Below are 26,699 nucleotides of genomic sequence, written 5' to 3'. Positions count from 1 at the left end.
ATTTTCATTTATAAGCAACAATATACACCATTTGCAAACACAACAGTGAGAAAGCTAACTATTCAAAAAGGGACTAAGTGGCTAAAAGCCTAAAACCATCTGACAGCTGTTCAGTAGCTATCAGTAAGCTCAGTCAGGCTCACGGGGGGACAAGTCATTTCAACTGTAAAGATCATATTCATGGCACAAAATACATGTAAGATCAATAATACATTCTCTGTAAAGCCACTGATTAAATGGACATTTTTCCTACTTTTGGGATAATCTCAATTATTTTCTAATGTTTTACTTAACCACTGTTGATCATCCTCTCATCTTTAAAACACCTCACTACTTTCACTACTTAAGTCTAGTTCCATGTTAGGCATGCTTTTAGTCAGAAATAGCACTATCAATTTTTCACTATTGCTTCTCTATTTATGGAGGCTAATATGTAAACAAAACAAAACAAAAACTTAAATAAATTAAACACTGAAAAGCTGATAAATAAATTGTAAGATTTGGTATCTTAACGTGAAGATGAAGCAGAGTACATTTTCTGAAACACAAACCTGAGGTAATTTTTCTGGAATAGGCTCATTCTGGAGAGCTTGAAGGGCCTTCATTGCAGCATTATGTCTAGCAGCTTGACGAGTCTTTCCTTCACCAAAAAACTCACTGTTGCCAACAGTTAACTGGACATAGAAAATTTTAGGCACTGGGCAGTGATACCTGGAGAGAGGTCATGAACAAGTTAATGCATTTCTATACTTCAGAAGCCAGTAATACAAGTTATCAATTTTAAATGTGTATTTTTATGTAATATAAAACAGTAGTTAGGATTACAATGTTATCTCTTCTCACAGGGTAAGACCTAACACTCAAAAATACGACCCCATTCCTCAGCCAGTCCATCGGTAATTCTGACAGCAAGCTCAACATGCCCGCTAGCTCTGCACTTGTATTTGCATTGCTGTGCAATGAACTGAACTATACTTCAGGTGAACCACCCAGCTCTACTCTCTCTCTGGTTTTCATCCTGACAGCATTAAGCCTAAGGAGAACTGAAAGCTCCAGGGGAAGCTGTGCCTGTGAGACTGCTCCATTCCCAAGGGAAAGTTGTATAGAGAAAGCAGGAATGTGAGGTCTCTCCCACAAGGGTTCTGTGACATGCCTGCATGTCTCAGGTCTTGCAGTGAACAGAGAGAAAATCAGATGGCAGAGACTGAGGGATCTGGCAAATGTACTTCTAGTCTCTTCTTTAAGTTCAATTTTTGAAATTTTTGTAGAGGATAGGAAGGAATTCTCTTCCAACAGCAAAATAGAAGGTAGGAAGAAGCTCTCCTCCTACACTGAACATTATCCAAGCACTGAAAGAAAGGCAGTAACCACCATCCCTTTTTGTCCCTTTTTTGTCTCCCTACAGAAAAATCTCCAAATATAATGGCAGAGCTTATTTTTTAAAATATGCTTTTGAATATACAGCACTGAAAGAAAGATAAAGTAAAAAAAATTGAAATTTTCCTATTAAACAGTGCAGCTATTATACCTCAAAGGATGCAGTATCTCTACTCATATCATCAACTCCACACTGCTATCTTCAGTAACAAAAACAGCTAACCTAACCTATTCTCCCTAGCCAGAAACCTGCCTCCTGCTAGCATGGAATGAAGCAAGCAAGCTAATGCCAGTCTTGGTTTTGGAATATCCTTTCACAGCACTATGATGACTACAAACATAAGAGCTTGTCAAAGCAATTTCTACAGTAAAGAAGTGGGTTTTTCCCCCTAGACCCGGAAGAAGTAATTCAGCACAAACAGTTAGTTCTCGTTACTGTTAAAATCATAATCTTTTAACAGAAAATTAAGAAAAAAACCCTCCAAATTAAGAAAATTCCCTCCAATGAAGGAATTTGCATTCTACTCCATGCTCTATGATCAAGTACGCCAGTGGCTCCTTCCTCAAAAAATGGCTTTTCTAACATTTTCTTCCCATCATCCAACCTCCCCCAGTCACCACAGACTTCAAAAAATGATAGGCACTGTCCTTTATAATGACAAAATCAGCTCCCCCAGCACATCAGATCTATCCTATCTTGTTACAGACTTGGACCTCCCGTTTGCTTGAATGATCCCTAAGTTCTCTTCTCTACCATGGGTAGTAGGTAATTCACTCCCCCAGGCTCTGGCACTAGGCACTGGGAAACCTGAGTCCAGATCTTGCCAGTAAAGACCAAGGCAAAGCAGGCACTGAGTACCTCAGTACACCTTTTTCTGTGTCCCTTATCACAAGGTCCCTCGCTCCATTCAGCAGGCTGAATTGCTGTGTTTCTTATTGATCTTCACACCCCTAGCCAATTCCATTTCCAAATGAGCTTTAGCTTTCTGTATTTCATCAAAATTGAGATTTGCTTAGTTATTAGCCTGATTAAACCTACACTTGAAGGCAATATGATATGTCTTATCAAGAGCGACCACCGTATATTTTTAACGGCCAGAGTATGCCAAGTGGCACAAAGGTCTAAAAAAATATTACTATCTTTTTGGCTCTACTTTGTTAGTTTTACACTGCTTCAATAAAGTTAGTTCAGAATTGTGCCAGTTCAAGTGAGGTTAAGAAATGAGTTAATGTCTAGATGATTAAATTTCCCCAGCAGTAGGAGTTTAAGAGTTTAAACACGGAAACCAAATTAAAAACTATTTTCTCTTTCCCTTTAAAGGTAACCTCTATATTCCATTAAAGAGAAATTAGAGATACTAAACAGTGTAGAAGGGAGTGCTAACAAACCTAAATTTTATTTTAAAAGCAACAAAAAAAAAAAACAAAAAAAAATCAGATGCTTCTAAACTGATCCATCTAAAGTGTCTATATTAGATATGTAATTATATTGTAATATTATAATTATCATCCATAGAAAACATGCATATTAATATGCATACTTATATGTATGTATGAGATATATATGACACATTATATCATCTACACGATTACAAAAAACTATAAAAAAGAACACAGGCACCTTCCGGAAACACTACAAATCCCCTATATGAATATTAAATATCACACTGATATTCATTAACTAAGCTGCTGACAAACCAAAGCAGAGAAACAGACGGTAGCCCTAGAACTTTAATTTGTAACTCACTCCATTCTGTCCGTCACTGCTTTTGACATATAGTATTTCCCCTCTGTCTCCCTACACTACCAAAAGATACAAAAATAAAACCAAGACAACACTGATGTCGCAAAATCTACAGTTCTTTCTTAGATAAAGTACTGTGGCATCAGGGGGAGATTTACCTCAAAAAGAATGGTAACTTTTTCTCACAATATTTAAAGGTAGATTTTCACCCTTTCTCTTGGCTTCATAGGTTTATGTGAAATTCATCCTGAGTCAACACTGGGGTGCATCCCGTCAGGTCCCAGAGACATTTGTAGGTTCAGGTTTTTTAAAATGTTCCCTAACCTGGATTCTCCAGAGGTAAGTCTTCATTGCTCCAGACTTTCCTGCAGGTCTCAGGGGCCTGGAATTCCTGAAGGCAAGTCTTACCAGTAAAGACAAAGGTGAAGATGGTGTTGAGTAGCTTGGCCTTTTCTGTGTCCCCTGTCACCAGCCCCCTGTACCACTCAGCAGCAGGCCCACATTTTCCCGAGTCTTCGTTTTGTTGCTGATATACCTGTAGAAACCGTTCTTGTTGCCCTTCCTGATTCACATCTAGATGGGCTTTGGCTTTCCTAACCCCATCCCTGCCTGTTTGGACATGGTCTCTATATTCCTCTGGGGTCACCTGACCCTCCTTTTGCCTCTTTTAAGTTTGAACTTAGTCAAGGAGCTCCCTATTTGTCCATGCAGGCCTCCTGCCACCTCTGCTTGTTTACTTGCACATCAGGATGGACCATTCTTGAGCTTGGAGGAGGTGATCCTTGAAAATTCAACCAGCTCTCCTAGACCTCTATTCTTTCCAAGACCATACCCCATGATATTTTTTCAAGCAGATCCCTGAAGAGGCCACAGTCTGCTCTCCTGAAGTCCTGGGTCCCGATTCTGTTATTTTCCCTTGTTTCCACCTCTCAGGATCCTGAACTCCACCATCTCATGGCCACTGCAACCAAGGCTGCCCCCAGCCTTCACATCCACAAACAGTTCTTCCTTGTTTGAAAGTATGACGTCCAGCAAAGCATCTCCCCTCATCAGCTCCTCAATCACCTGTGTTAGGAAGCTGTCAACAACACACTCCAGAAACCTCCTCAATCACTTGTGCCCTGCTGTGTGGCCCTTCCAGCAGATTTTGGGGTGGTTAAAGTCCCCCATGAGGATGAGGGCCCGTGAACATGGGCCTTCTTCCAGCTACCTGAAGAAAGCCTCATCTACTTCTTCCTGACCAGGCAGGACTTCCACCACAACGTCACCCACATTGGTCTCCCTCTAATCCTAACCCATAAACTCTAAGCTGGCTCATCATCCATCCCTAGGCAGAGCTCCATGCACTCCCACTGCTTTCTCACATAAAGGGCAACTCCCCCTTCTCGCCATCCTGTCCTGTCCTTCCTGAAGAGCCTGTATCCATCCACTGCAGCATTCCAGTCATGTGAGCTATCCCATAATGTCTCTGCAATACCAGTGAGATCATAGCCCTGCAGCTGCACGCAGATTTCTGGTTGCTCCTGTTTGTGCCCCACGCTGCATGTGTTAATGTACAGGCATGGCAGATGGACCCAGCCTTACTGATTTCCCAGAAAGTGTATGAGAGCTTCCACAACACTGTGCTACAGGTACTTCTCTATCTGTGTGCATACACTTGGGGTGGGCCCCTTTCAGCCCTGTTTTGTTTGTTGCAGGGTTTCTCTTGTCCATGTCATCCTGAAGCCTTTGCTTACCAACTTGGTCCACTACTACTTCACTTGATTGTGGGTTGCAATCTCCCTGCACCATCATTCCCAGTTTAAAGCATTCCTCACAGGTTGGCCAACCTGTTGACAAAGATGCTTTTGCACCACTTGGTCAGGTGGATCCCACTTCTTCCTAGCAGTCCTCAATCTTTGAAGAGGGTCCCATGGTCATAAAAACCAAAACCCTACTGTCAACAACAGCTATGCAACCAATTGTTGACCCACAGGATCCATCTACTGCTCCTCAAGCTCTTCCCCCTCACTGGCAGATTTGAGGGGAAAACTATCTAGGTCCCCATGCCCTTGACTATCACTCCCAGAGCCACATAGCCATGCTTGGTATGCTCCAATTGTCCTCTAGCTGTATTACGGGTGCCCACGAGGAAGAGCAGCAGGGGATAATAGTTCAAGGGCCAGACAAGCCTTAGCAGGCTCTACAGTATCTATGTCCTGATCCGAAATCCCAGCAAGCAGCAAGCCTACCTAGACAGCAGATCAGGTTGACAGATGAGGGTCTCCATCCCCTGCAGCAGGAATTCACCCACTACTATTACTTGCTGTTTCCTCCTGCTACTGCTGCATGGCTCAGGCTCAGCTGCTTTGGATGTTTTGTTGGACAGAGCTCCCAGCCCCTTGTCTGCTGCCAGGGCACTGAACCTATTCTGTAGTCATAGATCTGCAGGTGGAGAAGAAGTCTTCCTCTTGGTGCCAGAAGTCACAAGCTTCCAGCCTTCATCATCACAGAAATCTCCATTTCCCATCCCCAAAAGTATTGACTCTCCCTACCCCTCCTTTGGTACAGTCAGGGGTTCAAACTCTTGTACCTGCAAGGTCTTGGAGAAGATCCAATCTCTTTCTCATCCCCTCTAAGTGATGCACAGTTTGCTGACCTCCTCTCACAGCTCTTTTACTTGGTGACACAGATCTTCCATCGCTATGCACCTCCTACGGACAAGGAGACTGCCTCCCCCTGTCCCAGCCTCTACAAGAGACACCAGGCACTCCCTGCAATCCAAGACCTGGTAAGCTGCATCTCTCCTCTGGAGCTTGATCTGAGTCAAGGTCTCTGAAGCGCTAGGGGTAGTTGCTCCACTTGGTGCTGGGGACCGTGCCCTGCAGTGCCTCACCACTGCTGCTCAGCATACAGACACTGTCTTCAGCAGAGTTTACAGGCCCCTTCTAGCAAACTGCTCTGCAAACTGCTGCGTTTGTTGGCTGTGTCTAGGAGTTGCACTCTAGGCCCAGGATTTATATAGGTCTCTCCCTAGTACCTGCTGAAAGGGATCAGGATCAGCTGGAACGAAAACTCAAAGCCCCCTTTCAGCAGCAACAGCTGACAGAGCTTGTTAGAAGATGCTAGAGCTTTCTAGAAGTTGCAGCCTCCTGTTGCTATTCTTTCCCTGGGCCTGCAGGTGCCCTGAATTTCCTCAGAGTTCCTAGAAATCCTCTGACAATCCCAGAATTTCCCAGAAGATGTAGAAGCAGAGCCTGCAAACTGGTGCCTCTGTGGGCTGCAGCATGCAGGATAAATTCTGTTACACAAAAGCAGTAGGTATCTTGATAGCCCATCCAACCTTATTACTTCACAACCCTCTTGAAATAAAAAAATGTGGTAGAGCTGTCCGCAGCTATCTACATTTGGGGAAAAATACCACATCCATCGTAAGTTCCTATTTCTTGTTGAGTTACTAGGCTTCCCTTTCTCTCCATTCCATGCAATAGAGGAAAGCATATGAACCTTAACCCACTTCACAAACTCAGGTCCCACAACAGGCCCTCTCTTCCCCCCCCCCCCCCCCGCCACCTTTTCTTTTAAAGAGTGTTTAGGGAGCTATTTATGTGATAATATGGAAAAATGATATTCAGCCTGTGGCTCTAGAGCCTCATGCAGCTCTTTGGCATTGGCAAAATGATTAGGCTTTTACATGGTTTTGATTAAACTTTCTTGCTCTGCTTGGCCTCAAGCAGAGTTAACAGAGCACTGATAATATGAACATTGCCAGGAAAGTGTAAAGGAGCACCTGAAGTCCTCAGAAAATGGACTAAATCTGCTAGGATCTTGGCTTCTCTACAGCTTGGACACTGTCAAATAGAAAAGAAATATCCCCAACTTTTCAGTAGTGAGGACAGAAGAATGAGACAGTATTAGTGAAAGCCTTAAAAGTAACCATGATATTACAATCTGAAAATACAATGCAACCATTAGACTGAGTTTTAATATGGAGTAATTCTGCATTCTGGAGAGGCACCATAACAAAAGGAACAGCGCCATGCAAAGTTAAGATATTGTATCTGCCACTGATCATCAACGAACTTTCCCTATATATCTGACCTACTAAAAGGATTGAAAGCATTAACAATGTTGAGAATATTCATATATAATTTGTTCATTATTATACGATAACATACCAGCACAGTATTTTCTGTCACAAGGATTCCTAAACTTCAGTCCTATACTTCTTAGCCCTCTGTTGATCTGTTCAGTCACAGAACTGAAATAGTCAGTATTTCAAACAGTAACACTTCCAGTACAGACTCTTGAGGTTTCGGAAAGTTTTAAAACTACCCATTTTTATAGAATATGCATCTCTCTGCAGTCTGCATTGCTGCTGAAAAGGTTAGGATTTTTCTTTGGAGTAAACCCATATGTTAAAAAGAAAAAAAAAGAAAAAAAAAGAAAAAAAAAGAAAAAAAAAGAAAAAAAAAGAAAAAAAAAGAAAAAAAAAGAAAAGAAATCCCACATGATACTGCCACAATCCATAAAACAAAAATTGACAGATTGTCCAAATGACAAAAAATTACAAGACCAGAGGACAACAAAAGGACATATGAAATGATACAATCAACTGACAGACACAAGTACGATAAAGGATAATACTTCTAACAAGCAGTCACATACAACCTACTAAAACAAGTCAATTTTCATCTACCTCTCCTGGATGTTTGAGATTCATAAGAACATCCCTCACATAAGAAAACAGATTCTCTTTATCCTCTTTAAGTTTCACAGCATCAGAAATCTGCTTTTTAGCTAACTCCACTGGTATCACTTTAGAATGGTCAACCTGAAAAGGGAAATTTGCTCTGTGACTGTGACCTTGAATGCCAAGTTTCAGCAACGAGCAAATATTTACAGCTAGTTATAAACCCCTAAAAATAGGGCTTCATAACAGAAATGCTGACAGACCTTAACTAAGTTGGTGTGAGCGGGCGCCACTATAATTAAATAAATCACCAAGGTCTGTTGACAATTACAAAACTCATTTTGGTTTGCCACAGAGACAAACAAAAATTCTGTTCATTATAATTTTACTGGAATATGATGTCATAACATGTAAGCATACTGAAACAATCTGCTGCTTTTCTAGCCAAAATATTAATTGCATACTAAGGAGCCCTTGGGGCCTCTTCCTTTTTGGCTATCAAATCCACACACACAAAGACAAATAAAGTATTAGTACATACGTTATGTGTTCATATTGCATTTCCTGTATTTCTCCAGATTTCTCAATGGCATAAATGTTTCTGTTAAATATTGTTACTTTATTCTTAGAAGGGAAAAAAAAGAAACAAGTGCAATTTGAAGGTGAAGGAAACCAGGAATTTTATTTAGATTTAGCCTCCTTCTGACTGTTAAAAACTCCAGTGAGGCTCTGTCTAAATTCTAATGGCCAATGTATCCTTCACCTATGTAAAAAAAGAGCAAATAAACCCAACTAATTCTCCACTACAGAAGTGCTATAATAAGTATTATGTTATTCCCATTTCATATGGCAAGTGAAGAGGAATGAAGACTGGTTTGGCCAAAGAAAAGGGACACTAAATTATGAGATCCAAAATGGTACAGGAAAGTCACTCAACAGATGCCAGCTCCCTGTTGAAAGGGCCCTTCTCTGCACTCTTCCCTCTGGCGCCTTTTCCGTATCAGTTCAGCCAAGCTGGCAGCCCTGCTGACTCTGCTTAACCAGAAAAATGCTGCAAGCTTTGCGAGGGTGTAGGGATAGAGAGTCACAGAATGTGCAGGGGAGTCGGAAACAGCATTCACTGTGAACAACTTTTTCTCCACAACATTTGAAATTTCTCTAGGGGAGCAAGTTGCGTAGTGCAGCTGTTCCCTGGCCACGCCCTATTTTTCCAAGCAGTCCATTAGCCGCATGGATTTCTTACAGATGTGAGTCAGTTGTATGTTTTGAAGAAGGAAACATCCAGTACAGCCACTTTCATCTTCACACAGTCTACCTTCTGCTCCTTTATGCAGCTTCCACAACGCCTGGGAACAAGGAGACCCTCTTTTCCAAGACCTTTTTTGAGAACTACAGTCCATCATCCCTGAATTAGTCTGGTTGTCCTCTTCTGGATTACCTCCATATCCTCAAAAAAAAAATCTTATGGTAAAGCTAAAAAGACAAAGCACTACATTTCACTTTTAGCCACATTCATCTCTTACTAGATGGATAATTTTCTGAAATTTCTCTTCTGCAGATTTCTTTTATACAGCCTGTGACTGTTTTCACTTCTCATAATGCTGATTTATGTATAACATTAAAAAATACATAAATCATGTATACATGTCCCAGATTAGTCTTCCTTCGAAAGATGGTTTTAAACTAAAATTTGAATATTTAAAAAACTGAAATTACTGTAATTAATTCTAGATCATTTTATACTTTTAATATATATGTAATTTTTGACATGATCACTTTATGAAATCCCTTTTGATCTGATTGTAGAAATCCCCTAAGCAACACAATGATATGTAACTGCTTATCTCAAAATTTTAAAGACTAAGTGATGGAAAAATATTAACAGAAAGAAATTAAAGAGCATTGTTAAAATTTTTAAAAATAATGGGAAGACATAACAAAGATGTTTTCCATTTTAAAACATGCTAAAAACAATTCATTCTCTGTTTCAAATCTAAGAATATAAACAAATCCTGAGCTACAGTCAATCTGACTCCTGTAAGTTGTATGCAGCTGCATATTATAGCCCTCTTTATCTATCTGGGTCTATATGAAAACAAATTGGATTATTTGTTTCCAATGCTTCTACTAGGAGGATGTTCTAGAGCTGAGGCGATGGTTAGGAATTTTCTTCTAATGTTCAACCTAGCTGTATTACCCATTTTGTTTTGGGTCAACACTTCACCTTAACTAACTCTTACTTTTTTGTTGTGCTTACCCTCTAAGGCAAGCAGTCCCATTCCCACTTAGGCTTTGTTATGCAACAGCAAACAAGTCAACCTATTTTAGTATTCTTTTGTATAAAAGGCTATCCACTATTCTGATAATCCTTCATAGCCCTTCTCTTGCTCTTGTTCTTGACCATAAGAGCCAAGAAGACAAAATTGGTACACAAAATTCCATATGAAAGCTTAATAGTGTTATCTTTAACAGTACATACTAAAAATCACATTTGCCTCTTTTATCGTTCCATCACATCAGTTGTTCACATTTAATCTTGCAAACGATTGATAATATTAGATAATTCTCCTGTTCTGCTATTTTCATCTACATAATGCTCAGCTGACAGCAGAATTTTTGCTACTAATGTCTATGTACTATGTAAAATGCATTGCATTTTATACTGCAAAGTTTAATCTCATCCCATTTCTAATGTATAAGCCCTCAAGATTATCCAATTCTTCCTGTAGAGCTTGATCTGTCTTGATGTTGCTTTATAAATTCCACGAGCATGTTCTCACCTTATCTGCAAACATCTTTAACAAATATAATAAACAAGATTGGTCCTAAAACCAGAAGAGAAACTGCACTTAATAATCTTCCTCCAAGTTTGATTTTTTAATACTGCCATGTATTCTTCTTCTCCTTTGCCATCTTGCATTTCTTATACTAAGACCCACCACCTTCAGTTTAATGAAAGCAGTATTCTTATCTAATGCTACAAAATGCTTAACTGAATCCCACAAAAATTGAGTTATCTCACAAAAATCCCAGAAAAAATGAGTTAACATGTAACAGGCTAACACATTAGTCAGATACACTCTACCTTTAGTATACAGTAACTTCATGTTGAATTCTATCATGGTTTACATTTACTTCCATGCCTTTATTTATGTTTTCTTTCAAACTTTGTGCTAAGTGTGTGAATATTACGTGAAGTTAACAGTGATTCCCTTTTTTTTTAATCTTTTCCTACATGGTTCTACACTTCTTATCCTCTGGTTTATATGATAATCACATACAACTTGGGAGATCTATTTAAAACTCTTGCTTCCATACCCATAATTTCAAAATTCTGAATTAGAGACTACACAGTTTCTCCATACAATATGATTAGGCTTATCAAAAATTGATTCATATTTTCACTATCACAATATCAAACATCTTAAAACATTTCTAAGCAAAAACAGAAGGAATGGGAATTCACTTTTACATAACATTACCTAATGTGGAATCTTTCCAGGAGAACTTTTTATGAGAAGACAATATTGCCACATCACTATATCTTGGTGTTCCAAGTTGCTCAACACAGACATTTGACTGAAATCAAAATTACAGTATTTACTCTGGGCGTACACCACTACATCTTTTACCACTTCTCTGTGACAGTAAAGAATATGTACACTGACAACAAGGAAAAAAAGTTGTTCATCAAAAGTAATCAGAAGAAACCAACAGAAAGTTAGAGAAATTATAAGCAGAATACTTTAAAAATCATGGATAACCTAACAGGTAATACAATATACATACTGAGCTGGCTTTGTAGCAGTAGCTATACAGAGATGCTAATATGCACAGTAAGTTCAGATCTCTGCTTCCACCTTTATATTTCCCTCTACTAGCTGATTCAGTCTAAAGCCCATCTCAGAAACAGCACTTTTCAAAATGGCAGAATGGTCTCAATGCCAGCCTGAATGCCTTTTTGTAAAACAAAGAAAAACTAGTGCCAGAAAAATGGGAGGAAAAAAAAGAAAAAAGCAGTACTGCTTTACTGCTAAGAAGCAATAAAAGGAAAAAGAACCAGGGAAAAAAAAGAATCATGAGATGAACCTTCCAAAGGACGAGGGTAGAAAGAATCAAGTGAAAAAGAACAATCAAAAGCAAGAAGAGAACACAGAACAAAATGTTACGTGCCTCTGAAGAAGTATTTTTATCTATTAACCAAATAAGTAATGGAAATGGCTGACACAACTTCAATTTATTATTGACTACAAAAATAGCAGAAACAATACAAGAACATAACAAGAATACTGCCTCCACATTTTGAGGCATTGGAAAATGTCAAGTGGACAATGCTGAAATAGAGATGTTGGGGTGGGGGAGGTCATGGAAAAGATAAAGATAAGTAAAAAGAAAATGTTCTTTTCAGTAACACAAAAACAAGTGCAATACGAATAAAAGGGAAAACATAATGAAGCTGTGATGTACACTGTAGACTTAAAGGTTAAAAACAGACATCTAGAAGACAAACATCTCAAACTCTTTATCTACTTCAGCTCATAAAATTTCCCATGAACTGTATTACTCAGTAATCTTTACAAGCATGCAGAGTGGTTGCTGAGAATGTCTTCCAAATACCCATTACAGTAAAAGAACATAAACAATGTTGCATATCTGACTACAATACCATTTTCTCTCTGCATAAGAAACTCACACAGAAAAAAAACATGTTATTTGCCAACCTAGGGACTAAGTAAATGAGAGAATAAAATACCTTATTCACCTAATTTTGTGATATATTTATACCATTTTTACCATTTATACCATATTTAATGTAATACCAATAAAAAAGTTACTAACAAAATCCTCTCAAGCCTAGGACTTCCTAAGAATTATTTACATTGCAACTTAAAAGTGCATACAGGAAAAAGACACAAGAAAACTTAAAATGATTCTAACTCACCATCCAAACACACTTAAATCGAAGTAACTAGAGTATATTGAACTACATTCTGTTCTGACCTGTAGGAATGCAAACACACACTAAATTGCATTACTGTGAATGAGTCAAAAATTTAACTTGTTGTTTTAAATTTAGCAATTAAATGATTGAAACTATGAACATGGCCTGAAAAATCCCATTTAATTATGGCTTAATGAGCCTCTTCTCAACTCCTGAGCACAGTTAATTAAATATATATACTATCTCAGCCTGCTAGTTATCACCTGTGCATCCTCTAAAAATGTGTTATCACAGCCAGCAACAGCTTCTGTCCAGAAATCTCACTGTCTTTGCCATCAGACTTCTAAAGAAATCAAATGGGGAGGTAGAAGGCCAATAGAAAACAGTGTGTGTTTTGTGTTGCCCAACACTGATCTTCTCAACATGATGAAAGTAACATGGATGGCCTTACAAAGGAAGCCTTAGCTACACCAACTCAAAAAGAAAGAAGCTTGTTAACCACTTAAAATGTAGTTTTGAAGGGGCAAAAAAGGTAGCAATGCAAAAAGAACAGTGGTAAAGTCTTTCAGAGCTTTTATTCTTTTCTACTTAAAAGCACAAAAAGCCCAGTATTTCCTAGGGAAGCTTATTCATGAATGGTAGATACTTCTCTTTCAATGCTCTCAATTTTCAAACACAAAGTCATTGCTTATAAAATTTGTAAATTACTACAATAAGGGTGTAGGAGTAGCAGTCACTGATGCACAGTCACTTGACTCAGTTGAGCCATTGGGCGCAATTCAGTACTGCATATTAATACAGAAAAAAGTTAGATCATGTTAGCTCATTATACTAAAATATAAGATCATATACTTACTAGAAAGTGGAAAATGCAGAAAATCTTTACAAAATGGTGGGGGATTGTATTCTAGAAAGCAGAGACACTGAAAAAGACTTGGAGAATAGAGTTAACAAGGACTGTTGATCATATGCATATCCAAAATGGCTAATATAATCTTTGACAGTTGAAAAACAAATTCAGTATAGAGAGGTATCTTAACCAAACTGAACTAAGATTCAGCTGCTAATATCCATCTCCTCAAGAGCTCTTTCTTTTTCACTGACATGAAAGTCATACTTGAATCTAAATCAGTAAGTTGATTAGACTCATCTTCTTCTCTTTTGTCATGGAAAAATGATTCAAAGTTAAGAGATGCTTTTTTCAGAGATGATTTCCCTTTAGACCACAAAGTTAGGGGATGCATCTCCATTTCAGTGGAACAATTAATCTAAACAAACCTTGATGTCAAAGTGCACAATCTCTAAGTTCAGCTGACCTTTCCTTGACAATAACCAACTTAAATTGGCATTCCTCTTAAAAAAAGATCCTTGCATCACAAACAGATCTTCAGAAGATCCTGGAAATTAGCACTTTTGAAGAGCTGTTAACTGTACTTTCTTTCACAGAGAACAAGCAGTCATCAAAATTACTACTTCAGAAAAGACATTAAGAGAAACTGTAATACAGTGGTTGCTGGTGACAAGTTCTATATTTAGACTGCCTTATACATTCTTCGTAAAAGAATCTTAAGAAACTTTCTTGAGAAAATTTAATACTTTCAGTCTGTGGCAGAACTTTTAGCTTAACAGGGACAAAGACCTTGGCCTAGGAAGATGTTTTTTCCAGTGTAATTCCAGTCAGCTCTAATCAGGTTATAAACAGTTAAAAATTAGCCACTAACCTTCTTTTGGTTGGTTCCATCACAAAAATTATGACAGCCTCTCAAACTACTATTTGAGCTCTAACAGCACTTTGCCTGTGTCATTACCAAAGAAGTAGGAGAAGAAAAGAGTTATTTACTGATAATTGATGTTTAGGTTCTGGACATAGCACAAAGGCCAGAACAGGAAAGGACATCCAGGCTTGCTTCCACTGAACCTACTATCTCACAGGTCTCTTGACAGTAGCCTCCACAGTTCAGCAGAACACCATTTTGAGGACAAAGATAAGGATGAAGAAAAAGCTACCTGTGGAAGGAATGCAACACACCCAACATATTCCTGCTCCAGAAAGAGCATTCTGAATCAGGGAGGTTTTTTTATATGCACCAACAATACTAGTCTTCTGCCTGTTCCCTGGAAGCTGCCTTAAAACAATCAGATATAGAGCAAGGATTGCAGGACACTCAGCAGATCACAAAGCCAGTAGACTAAAGGAAATTCATAACATCGTGGGGCAGGTTGTTGGTGCTGAAGATTTTTGAATCAGAGGGGTTTACAATAACTGTCCCAAGGGGAAGAACAAGGTTGAAGGACAGACATTGAGAGTAACCAAAGGTGAAGACGATTTGCATTTCATCTGTTTAGGCTTTTCAGCCCAAGTGAGAACATGAAAAGTCATGGCTGACATTTGCAGACAAGATCTGGACCCAGAGATGCCTTCTCCAGAGCAGAGAAAAGAATCTATCAAAAGCCTGTTCACAGATGGAAGACTCAGGAGAAATAATCAAAATTTGAGCTGAGGACCACAAGAGGAAAGGACATTCCTAAAGCAAGATGACCCTCTATATCTATTTAGCAAGGAAAGTGTAAAGTGGCCTGGGGAGCTCACTAAATGCTGAAGGAAAACAAAGAAAAACAATAATTGAGAGAAGAATAAAGCAGAAGGGCTCAGGAGCCCCTCAATAAAAATGGGTCAAGGGGTCATTGACAAGACTACTTACCCTTGAGTAAGAGACAGTTTAGAAGAATGCAACAGTGTAAAATGTCATGCTTGAGCAGTGACGAAGCAGATACATGCTGCTAAGGCTAAAAGGGTTTTAATGATAGCAGGTAAGTGCATTCACTCGGAGAATAAAGATACATTATACCAGGAATACTATCCAAAGTTAGCTCTATATTCTGTCAGCTTGATTTTATCCTATGTAACAACATTTTAACAGCTCTCAATGTAATATTGTACATACACTTAAGAGTATATATATTTCTGATGCCTGATAGGTTAAATGCACCCTTAATGCTGTGGATGGCAGCAATAGCATGTATTTGTCAAAAGGATTCAATTCACATGTGTCAAGGCATATCACCTAACAGCACTCTGTGAGCACTGTGGAACTTCACCATAACAGGGTGAGGTGAACGTACAGAAAAATAGCTTTCATAAAGAATTTAATGGATTTTGTAGAATCCTCAGTGGGATGTAGGTTTTCTGATCCCAGATACTACTCTATGTATTTTTATGATTTAAAACATTGTAGAAATTAAATATTAGCTGTCAAAAATTCTATTGCAGAAATAAATATCCTGTGTCATTTTCTGACAGACTTAGCAAATTTCTTTTTTAAAGCCGACAATACTAATCACCATTGTCTAAACTGATAGCTACTGGCAATGGCAAAGCTCATCACCTGCAGGCTCCCTTGCCACTGTTCTTTTGGGAAAACTATCTTAAGACAAACAGATGTTTCTGCTGTTTTAAACCAACAGGAAATGGACTGACTTTCTCCATTTTCCTTTCCTAGAAACAAATACTAGCAAAGAAAAATCTAGCACAGCTGTACTCAACACTTTCCTTACAACAACATATCTGTGTGGGAGGCATGGAATGACTGGGAACAAACAGACCAGGGGAAGCGAAATTTAACATGCAAAAGATGGATACAAAGAATTCATTAAAAATCTTTGAGTGGATTATTACTCTGTAAGGTTGATGCACTAAAGCTGGTCTAGATACTCAGGGTAATAATACTGGAACGCACAAGCTTTTGCTTTAAGATGTGATCTGAATTCTATCTCAACTGGTAGTGTACAAAACCTATTATCAGTTGGTAAGCTCAATCCCCTCCAAGTGAATAGCTGTCCATGTCACTAGAAAGCATCATTAGTATGAACAGACTTCAGGCTTGGTGACTGAGTTACAGCCTATATTTAAGGAAATGTCATCAGGTTAAGAGTTAGAAATGCTGTGGTGAAACCCAAAATTCTGCTGCTCTTGCTGTAGTTCTGTGGATAAACCAAATACTTGAATTTTCACTGCTGACAAACAGGCACCTTTTACATGCATTAAAATTACTGCATTATAGTTCCATTCATTATAGAAAAAGAAAGCTTGAAGAAAACAGTGAGACAAAACATTGCAACAAACCTGTTTTTAATTGTTTTATGCTGAAATTATGACATTTTAAGTAATGAAAAGGTATGGTATGGAAAAATGGCAACTTTTTAGAGAGGGCTTCTGCTGTGAAATTCAAGTACCAAAACAAATTCATGCTGCCATCTAATGGTCTAAATCAAATATATCTAGCTGTACAATTAAATTGCTAATCTGAACAATCACTTTCATCACTGTTAGGACTACAATTTCTTCCCCTAAATTTTAAGTCTTTCTAATCCATAGGTAATGTTCAGAATGAAACTGCACCAAAATTAAGGAGATATAATCCATTCTAATAAAACTCTTAATTTCTATTCCCAATCTAAATTTCTTCCAAAATGTTTTTTCTCCAAAAGACACGGGGTGAGGAATGCAGAAAGGAGCTTTCTCAAAGTGAATCAGTAAACTAAATCAACAGCGTCTCTGTCATTACACCTCTTCTTCCATAAAATGCAAATTTTAAGGATAAACACTTTGTAACATTGAATGGAAACAAGAGGCAGACCATCTCAAATTCCTTCTGGCCTTTTCAGGAGGAGGAGATTGTACATTGTGGCTTAAGTATGCAATTGACACTTGCAGACACAAGGTAAAATCACAGTGTTACCCCACCCTACTTCTGGACCCTGAGTCTTCTCCTCTGACTAATTTTGCTTAATACAACAAGACTCAGAACCTCTGCTCCACCTTGGGACTTAAGACACTGGTGTACTGCAATCAAACAGCCTTTTGCAGCAAAATACTGCTTAGTTACATCAAAAGCATTTCAGTAAAAAGCATACATGCATGTCTGCCTCTCCTTATAGTTGTTATTACCAGATATGAGAAAAGAACTTAATGTCTCATATACTCCTGAAGAGTTTGTTCTTCTGGTACTTTTCTCTCTGAGAAGAGATTTTCATCTTTTTACAGTCTTATCATGTTCATCCATTTCTAGGCTTACCAAGAGGTATCCTGGGTATACCCAGAAGCACAGTAAAGAGGAAATCTGTGGTTTCCTTACTCACTGCTAAAATCGAACAGTATTTTCAGACATCAAATCTTAAAGCCTAACACACTATAATTTCATGTCACTTCCCTGGTCACCTGGATAGCACTGACCAGACTTAACATAAGATGTTTAGGGAACTATTTATCAGGCTTATTTTAAATAGGACGAGCTAAGCAGCACCCTGGGAAATGCTTGTTTCTCTCCTATCAACTATTAAGGGATCTTCCAGTAACTAGATCAGAGGTATTCATCTGTGATAGTCAATTAATTCCCACTATAGTATTCATAAAATTATTCCATATTGATATTCTTATGATTATTTCTTCAGTTGGGATTCAGTTCTAGATTCAGACACTAGCTATTTAGCTGATGTGTAGTAGCCTAAGTTCCTGTTATAGTCAGTGAAGCTGTAGAGAGATCCACATGAGCGAATGTAGACATCTTGGCTTATGACACACAAATAGCATTTTGGACCGCACTGCAACTACACTGACTAGACCTTCCACTGGTTATAATGGGAGCTAAGGTTTCTGGGGCACAGGCAGAGACTCAATTTAGGCATCTGGACTTGGAGCTGAATCCCACCCTTAGAAAGCAGCCAGCTGCCTGAACACAAGCACATAATACCATTTGAGATGGTGTGCCTAGGACATCTGCATGATATGACACAGGACTCATTCATGAAAAGCACAAGTTTCCCATGAATAGGTGGAGTCTATGTGGGTTATCTAAAATGGTACGATGAGTTGAACCCTACTTTTAGGGCTTGATTCAAATGCCCTAAGCTATCCTGCTCGGCCTTCAGCTGCCACTCTAGAAAGGTCTCCTTTAGGTCTTCTGTCAGCCCCTACATGGATGTCACAGAGACCCTACAATGTCTCAAATGGCACTAAAGGCCTCTGTTTAGGCAACTTAGTGTCTTCACATCTGCCACAATGCATATGTCTGGGAGAAAAATCTGCTTTGTACACATCTGTGCATAAAATCTACCTTCATGGCAGTAAGCCTCAGTAACTGGAATTCAGCTAAGGATAATAGGCTCATCGCATGCCTGGATTCACGAAAAGACTACAGGATAATCTGAACTTTACCTGTTTCAGGCTACAGTCTGATCTAATCATCACTTGATTGAAGTCCAACAGATCCAACAACCCTTCACATTATTCACTGGACTACTTGTGCTGCAAATGGATGAAGCTTTCTGTACAGAGGGAACTCTCCTTCTGGACAGTAAACAGGGTGCTCTGGCAGTGCAGGGGGGCCTTTTAAAGTCTGAAGAGTTTCAGCCTTCATTCTGTTTCCGTAAATTAAGAAACTGGATTTCTATACCTGTAGATGTGCTTCTGGAGACAGTCAATAGATTTTTAGGTTGTCTCCTGCAGTGCAACTACCTCATCAGAAAATTTCACTGCTTTTTCTTTACCACTCTCCTTCTGGATAGATTTTTCTTTTTTACATCAGACAATATAACTGTTGTGAAAAAATGAAGCTAGATGAAGATTAAGACTGCATTGCTAAACACTCAAAGTCAAATAGCACTAGCCTCAAAACTGCTCTCTTTGACACATGTATTTAATCTTTAACTGCGCATTCATAGAAGAAACAAACTTTTCATCTTTATTACAGTCTTTCACCATAAAATCTCTTGTTCATCTGATCTGACAATTTTACTAATTTATCCAATAATCACATACTCTGTTTTCCATTCAATCATTAGATGGAATTTGGAGAACATGACAGTACACTATGAAGCTAACAATTATAGACGTAGTTGGCCTATTACAGCTCCTCAAATTTTCTATGACTATACTGCATTTATAGTGTTGGATTCAGTATTTAGGGCACTGGTTCACAGGGCTGATAAACATAACTTCAGGAGCAACTAAGCCTAAGCAAACTGTCCCCTGCCGCAGCTCAGTACCCAGTAGGCAGGAAAGACATGTCCACTTAGGGAGATGCCCTGTGCTTTGTGGCCAGTCAGCTTGGCTGGCTGCAGAGGAGGCAAGAATATGCTTCCTCTCTATTTCTCTTGAGTCTTGGTCTTGCAAACAGCACTGTAGAGAAGCATTCACTAACATCAAAGAAATGTGGGATCAGAATGACAGGGTTATGAAGAGAAAGAAAAGGACAAATGCTCTGTGCACTCTCCCCCTGCACTAAAGAGAAAGGTAATAATCTTCTCCTTAGTCTGCAGTATACAATATACATGCAGGAATAAGTAATCCTATACAAAATGAATGTGAATGCTCAGTGCAGCAGAAACTGTCATAGTGTACAGAAGCAGCAACTTATCCCAAGGACATTATCACTTTGCGTGACATATGCTTATAGACTTATCACACCATATCAAATTCTTCAAAACCAAGGAAGAATCTCCTTTAATTATTTTACTCCCATCCTTCAGCTTGTCATTGTTTTGTATTTTCTTTGTTCCTACACTTCACAACCGTTTTTAATTTTGAAAGGTTTTCTTTTAATAAAGGTTTTTCAAGATCACTAAATTGTGGTGAGACAGTTTTAAGGAATTATTATGTAAAAGCAAGTAATTTCTGAATTCTCCCAAAAGACAAGGGTTGAAATCTGTAATCCCTTTGACACTACTTTCCATGCTAAAACATCAAAAGCTGGTATTCGGTTTCTAGTGGTTTTATTTGTTGGCTGAAAGCACATGGTTTGGTTAAGCCTGTAAGATATCATGTCTCCTTTGTCACTTATGGACATTCAATAATTGAAAATCCTGCAGGATAATTAAACTTCAAGAATGACTCTTTTCAATTCCAATTGAAGACAAAATATCTTGTTATAAAATGAACCAGCACTCAGTGGGGACAAGGCAAGCTGGATGACTATGTAGTCAGAACTGAGACCTTTTTTATTTTTAAACTGTTCTAATTTGAACAGTCATAGTTTTGTTTTGCTACGCAGTTTAAGCCAACTGCATTCTCAGGGATGTGAGGGAATATCAGCTCTAGTACTTGCTACAGATATGAGTAGTATACACAGGTTTCATCCTCAGTTCTGCCAATATTACTCAAATTTGATCTACTGTTTCAGAGCTTGCCCTCCTCTGAGTAGCTTGCCAGTTCTACTCAATTGTGCCAAACGGTGTACTGACAAATACATGAGATGCAACTCAAACCAGTTAAAAAATTGTTCCTGAAAACATCAGCACTTAATTCCTTAGAGCCAATTTGTTAGTTTGTCTTGTCCCCACTGAGTGCTGGTTGGTTTTATAATAAGATATTTTATTTTCAATTAGAATTGAAAAGAACCATTCATATAGAAAAACAAGGCCTTTAAAATGCAACTTACTATTGTCAGTTTTCCTGTAATGTGTACTATTTGAACTGAAAGGTCCTCACATGTCTTGGTTACAAAATCGTTCAAAATTCCAGATCAAACTTGTAGGGCTTTAAAAGGCTAATGTATAACTAGTGAAATTTTGAGTGTCAAACAAATATCTCCTTTAATTATAATCTCCTTCAGGTAAAACTGTTTCAGCATTTTCTGTGCTGTAAACTGCCCATATAAATATGTTCTACAGCATCTGAGAGTGCAGTTCTTCACAAGCTTAATTGCCCTCAGCTCCCAAACGCGCAGTCCTGCCCCTTCTCTGGTGCCAGCCCTAGGTGAAGAGCTGTTTGAAAACAGATGCTAGTCCGAAAGTAACTAACTCCTCCCTTCCTCTCCCTCTGCTAAAAAATAATTCATTTCCAAGCAGCTCAGCTCCCAGTGCTGAAGCCAGGAATACTGCAGGGACCCAAGGCTGAGGACAGAGGGAAGGAGAGAAATCAGTCACCTAAACGTAAATTATCTTAGGTTGACATGGAAGCTAGCTCTCAACTTTGCATGCAAATAGCAGCTCTTAGACTACATTTCCATAAGTTACTGAAAAGGATCTTTTGTGCCACTTGAAACACTAGAATTAACTGGTCTAAAGAGATGCCCTGGGGTGAACTTCATACTTTTCTTTTTTCCCCCTCAAGTCATTCATCTTGCCAGAATCAAAGTTCCTAACAGAATTTCCTAATCTTCATCTATTTGAAAAACATTTTTTTAAACAGAGATTAGTAATGAGAATTTAGTCACAATATAAAAGAAAAAAATGGCTTCCAGGTTATTTAGCATATGTAGTAACTGTTTTAACATCAAAGATATTTCCTCAATCTAAAGTCAGAAGCTGATGAAAATGAAAGATACTGACCACAGCACGTAACTTATATTTTTCAAATCTTAAACAGTCCATAAAGTCTGCATTTACTTGGGAACTCCAGCACTTCTATTCCACTATGCTATTGCTAAAAATCAGCAAATGAATGCTGCCTACGATATGGCAATAAGTTATTTTAAAAAGTAGTAAACATAACATATATCATACTACTAAAAATTATATAATTCTTCAACATGTGCTTCACATGCAGGACTTACTACTTGACTACTACAACAGAGCTAGAATCTGTCTTCAAACATATCTCTGGTGAGGGTAGGCAAGAGGTGATAAACAATCATTTCCAACTTAGGACTAGTTACAAAAATATTACTAGGTGGCACCATTATTGCTTTCTCTTTACCCTAGTATTAGTGAGTTAGCATGCATGCATGCATTAACCATCTTGCATGGGCTACTGTACTCAAATAAGTACAGTGAAGCTGGCATGCAAAGATTCTGGCCTTCTGTCCCGCTCTATTTGTTATGTGAATAGAAAAATCAAATACCTTTGCTACCTCAGGCACCTAGAGAAATCAAAGCTCATGTACCACTTTACCCTAACATGGGAAAAAGGTTCAAGAAAGAAATAAAGTTAGAGACTGTGCTTGATGTACTACTCATTCACGATGAAAGAAAGAACATCCTAAAAGTTAGTAACTACTAAGTGTTTTGGGGTTCTGCTTTGATGGAGGTGTTCAGTATGTCAGTCTAGACTCTGGAATTCCAGTTTGTTTGTTGCTAGCTTGCACTTTTTCCAGCCTTGCCTAGTCAAACTAATCTCTTTATAAAAGCAATTTGACTAAGCGTAGGAGTTCTAAATATTAACAAAACTTATTTCAGGCACCATAGCCAGCTACCTAAACCATCACATATGTAAGTAGAGACTACAGGCAGCAGTGACTAGAAATATAACACAAGTAATACAGTAGTCAGACACTGTTCTGTAGAGTTATGAAACAGTCTTCTTGTCAGGATTTTTTTTTTTTTAACAGTTCTAGGTATCATTTCTAAACAAAATCAGAATGAAATGCCCAAACCCAAACTTCTTATGATTTAAAAACCTGTGGAGAAAGTAAATTAGATGAAGCCACCTGAAACATTTTCCTTAGACAATTATGAAATGCTGCATTTTCATTTCCTTAACATTTTAAACATTACTATAAATTCAACTCCTAATAGAAGAATAATTTTGAACCAAAACACTTCTTCAGGGGGTGTTACCTTATCCTTTTTGACAATTATTAAGTGTACAAATATTAACAAGAAATCTGTTAAGCAAACCCCTTAAAAGAAAAGCAGCATTATTCAGTGAAAGATCATTTTTTGGAAATTCTTGACCAGATTTTGTCTTTTTTCTTATTTTACAGAACATACTTTGGATCACTTTTGAGTTTTAGCCCACATTCAAAAGAGCTTATCTAATACAGTTCCTCTGGGGAAAATATGGAAAAAGGGGGGGAAAAATCTATTCTAGAGAAAAAACGCTTTGGGATTACAAATAATAGATAGATTACCTTAAGCTTCTCTTAGATTGTTACATTAGATACAACTCACATTTAGATTCAAGATGAACTAGAACAGCTTTTCTATCTATGCTAAAAATGTACAAATACCAAACACAAAGATGTTTCAAAAACTTGAAATGTACTGAAGAAGAACAGATTTGGTCTGTCAGTTAATAAAACTGCTCCTCTCATTTAACATTTTCAACTTTTTTTTAAGGTTTTGACAACTTGATTGTTTAAAAGCAAAATTATGAATACTGTCTTCTGAAAGATTACTCCAAGTAATTACAGTAATTACAACATCAATGGATGGCTCTGAATATAGGTTTTAAAACTGTGAAATAAAGGATCTTTGTAAATCAGACATTGAGGCATTATAGAACTGAGATATGTGAATTTGGTAAAGTTTTTATTACTCAGTGATAAAAGCTGGAAACTTGAGAATGGTTTCAAGACTGTTTTCAAAATGCACCCCCCAATTTTATATCCAGCTTCCAAGAAAAGAGTGCTTCATTTTAAATGCTCCAGATTCTAATCATATGACATCAAATATCAGCAGAGAAAAGCAAAACCTTTCTCTGAAGTTAATAATCTGCCTCCTTGCTTTCATAACTGGAGACTGTAAGTCCAGTTTGCATATTAAAAATTAAATAAAAACAAGCTTTACACCTCTTTATTCCTTTGCCATGCTTATGGCATCTGCCTTTTTTAAGAAGCAGGCTCTGTGTGCTTCTAAATTAGGCTGCTCAGACTCTCCTTATTCAAAAAAAAAAAAAAAAAAGATTTATTTTACACTGAAATAATCTATGAAGTTCATAAAGATTTAATACATATTAATAAGATAAGGAGAGAGAACAGCAAGTAATAGAAAAAGTACAAACCTCTGATTGTACATGCCCCGAAAATTATAATTTGCTCTATAATTAGGGATTGGCTTTGGATCTAACGGCCTGTAGATGGCAGGCTCTCCTCTTTTCATAGCCAGACCATTCAGCTCCACTGTTGGAGTTATACTGCCTGGAAAAAAATAAGAATACATGTACGGCACTTAAAACATAAATCCTGCAAAACACACATACAGTATTGCTAAAGAAGAGAAAGCTGTAATACATCTGCATGTTGCTCTTTAACTACTGCTGTCTCTGTTTTCCTATAAGATGAGACTATAGATGCCAACTTATTCACAAGTAATGAATAAGAACAATTAAATAGTCATCTTAGTGTATTTTCTTTGAAATTTCAGTAGATTAACGTTTATAGATGAATAAAAAAGTCAATGCTATAATTGAGCTGGTTATTCATCTTTCCAGAGTGCCCGTAACATATGGTGATACTTTCTGAAACTGTTTGAAGCTTAAAAGTGTAATGTTTCTTCCCACCAAATACCATTAAATACAAACACAAATAAAGCAAAGATGTATTGAAACAAGACTTCAAAATTTAAGACTATGACTAAAAACTAATGAACTGGAATGATCTAATAAACTACAAGTGTAACTACCGGAAATTAGTGCAACTACTGCCATCTACTGGCGACAGAATACAAAAAAGAAAAATCACCATACTTTTGCCCACTGACATGGTCTCCAAAATGCCAAGTACTAAGCTACATTATAGCTTCATCTAAATATCTTTTTTAAAAAGGAAGCCCATTTAAAAGATTTAAATTATTTTAATATACCACATTTATATTTATTCATGAAAAAAACTGTTCAACTATGGCATTCTCCCTTCTGCTGTTGTAAGAGAACTCCTAAAAGAGCTAAATGCATAAATCCATTCCAGTAAAAAGTAGTTAGTATATTCTCAAACTATTTCATAATGTTCAAAGGAATCTAGCCTTAAAATGGCTATGATCAATGTGGCAGTCTGCAACTGAGCCTTCATATGCCAAATGATGAAAGTTTTTATACTTAGGTGAAAACATCCATCAACTACAACTTTGATATTTTCCTGAGCAAAAAATCACTATAAATTCAACTATATAATAAAAATGAAAATGCCATTTGATGACAAGATACTTGTGCATGTACAATAAACCTATCTTAAAGCAAATCACAGTGTTTTGTGATACATTTTTTAACTGAATACTTTAAAGGCTATTTCTTTTATTATCAGCTTTTCCCTTTAAAATATGACAAAAGCAAAAAAAACCCTAGACACTCAGGGATATGCTGCAATGCCAAGAATCGAATGTAGGATTCTTCTTCTATAAAGATCTGACCCTGTCGCCTTCTAACAGCAGAAGCCACATTGACTGCAAAAGGAAACAGGGTAAAACCAGGGTCTCGTGGCTGGAGAAGCAATGTACTGATCCCCAAAGCAGCAAGAGAATGCTACAATATTACTCTTAAACAACTCTTAATGGCCAATGCTCAGGATAATACTGATATGCTTTAGAGGAAAGCTTGCCCAGCTCTTTGCCAACACAGAGAAGTTTAACTGCAAAATGAATCCTCTTTAAAAAAGTGGCTGAATGAAACTTTAAAGAAGGAGGGGAGAGGGAAAAAGGGGGAAAAAAAAGGAAGATAAAAAAGGCAAAATGGAAAGGATGAAATTTTTTCTCATCAGCTTCCTTTTATATTTGTGTGAAATAAAATTAGGAATAAAAGTATTTCTTTGTTTCATCAAACAAGACAGAAAATCACCGAGCACGTGACTGAGATGTGTACCTCAAAAGGTGTTGCACGCATAGAAGACAACTCACAGGTAACAGCTCAAAAGGAAGGATGCCAGACTCCAACATGTTCTTTCAATTGTTCAAACAATAAAGATTCCAAAGCTGTTTGCTAGCTTATTTTAAATTGCTATGAAGTAAAATCCATTATGCAGGGAATAATCTGTCAAAGTTCCCATGCCAAATCCTTTTATTTATACCAAGATTTAATTTCACAGGAGCGGACTGGGCAAAATTTGGCCCTTTCGCTGTAAAATCAGCTAAAATAACTTTGAAAAATTCAGCACTTTACTATGGCTAGTTCAATCTAGTTTTGTCTGGCTGTCTACTGTCACTCACATATAATCACTTTGTATATAGCCAAGTCTTATGTAAATAACCATATTCACTTATGGTTCAACTGTTGTATTAAAAATTCTACTGTGTAAACTCACTGTAGGTTCTTGATT

At 37.7% G+C, this 26,699-nt stretch overlaps 1 protein-coding gene across 11 annotated transcripts in view; it reads right to left on the bottom strand.

The window, feature by feature from the left end:
- STAU2 (staufen double-stranded RNA binding protein 2) overlaps positions 1–26,699 on the bottom strand; it is a 168,701-nt gene that overhangs the window by 116,026 nt on the left and 25,976 nt on the right. For all 11 annotated transcript variants that reach the window (XM_064507384.1, XM_064507385.1, XM_064507386.1 and 8 more), the window contains exons 5-6: positions 24,455–24,590; positions 552–711 (exon numbers count right to left, since the gene is read on the bottom strand). In XM_064507384.1, coding sequence (XP_064363454.1) covers positions 552–711; positions 24,455–24,590 — 296 coding nt within the window. The remainder of the gene's footprint in view (positions 1–551; positions 712–24,454; positions 24,591–26,699) is intronic.

Source organism: Dromaius novaehollandiae, chromosome 2 (assembly GCF_036370855.1).
Source record: "Dromaius novaehollandiae isolate bDroNov1 chromosome 2, bDroNov1.hap1, whole genome shotgun sequence".
NCBI classification, from domain to species: Eukaryota; Metazoa; Chordata; class Aves; order Casuariiformes; family Dromaiidae; genus Dromaius; species Dromaius novaehollandiae.
Note: the sequence above shows the minus strand (reverse complement) of the source record. Positions and strands in the feature narration are given on the sequence as shown.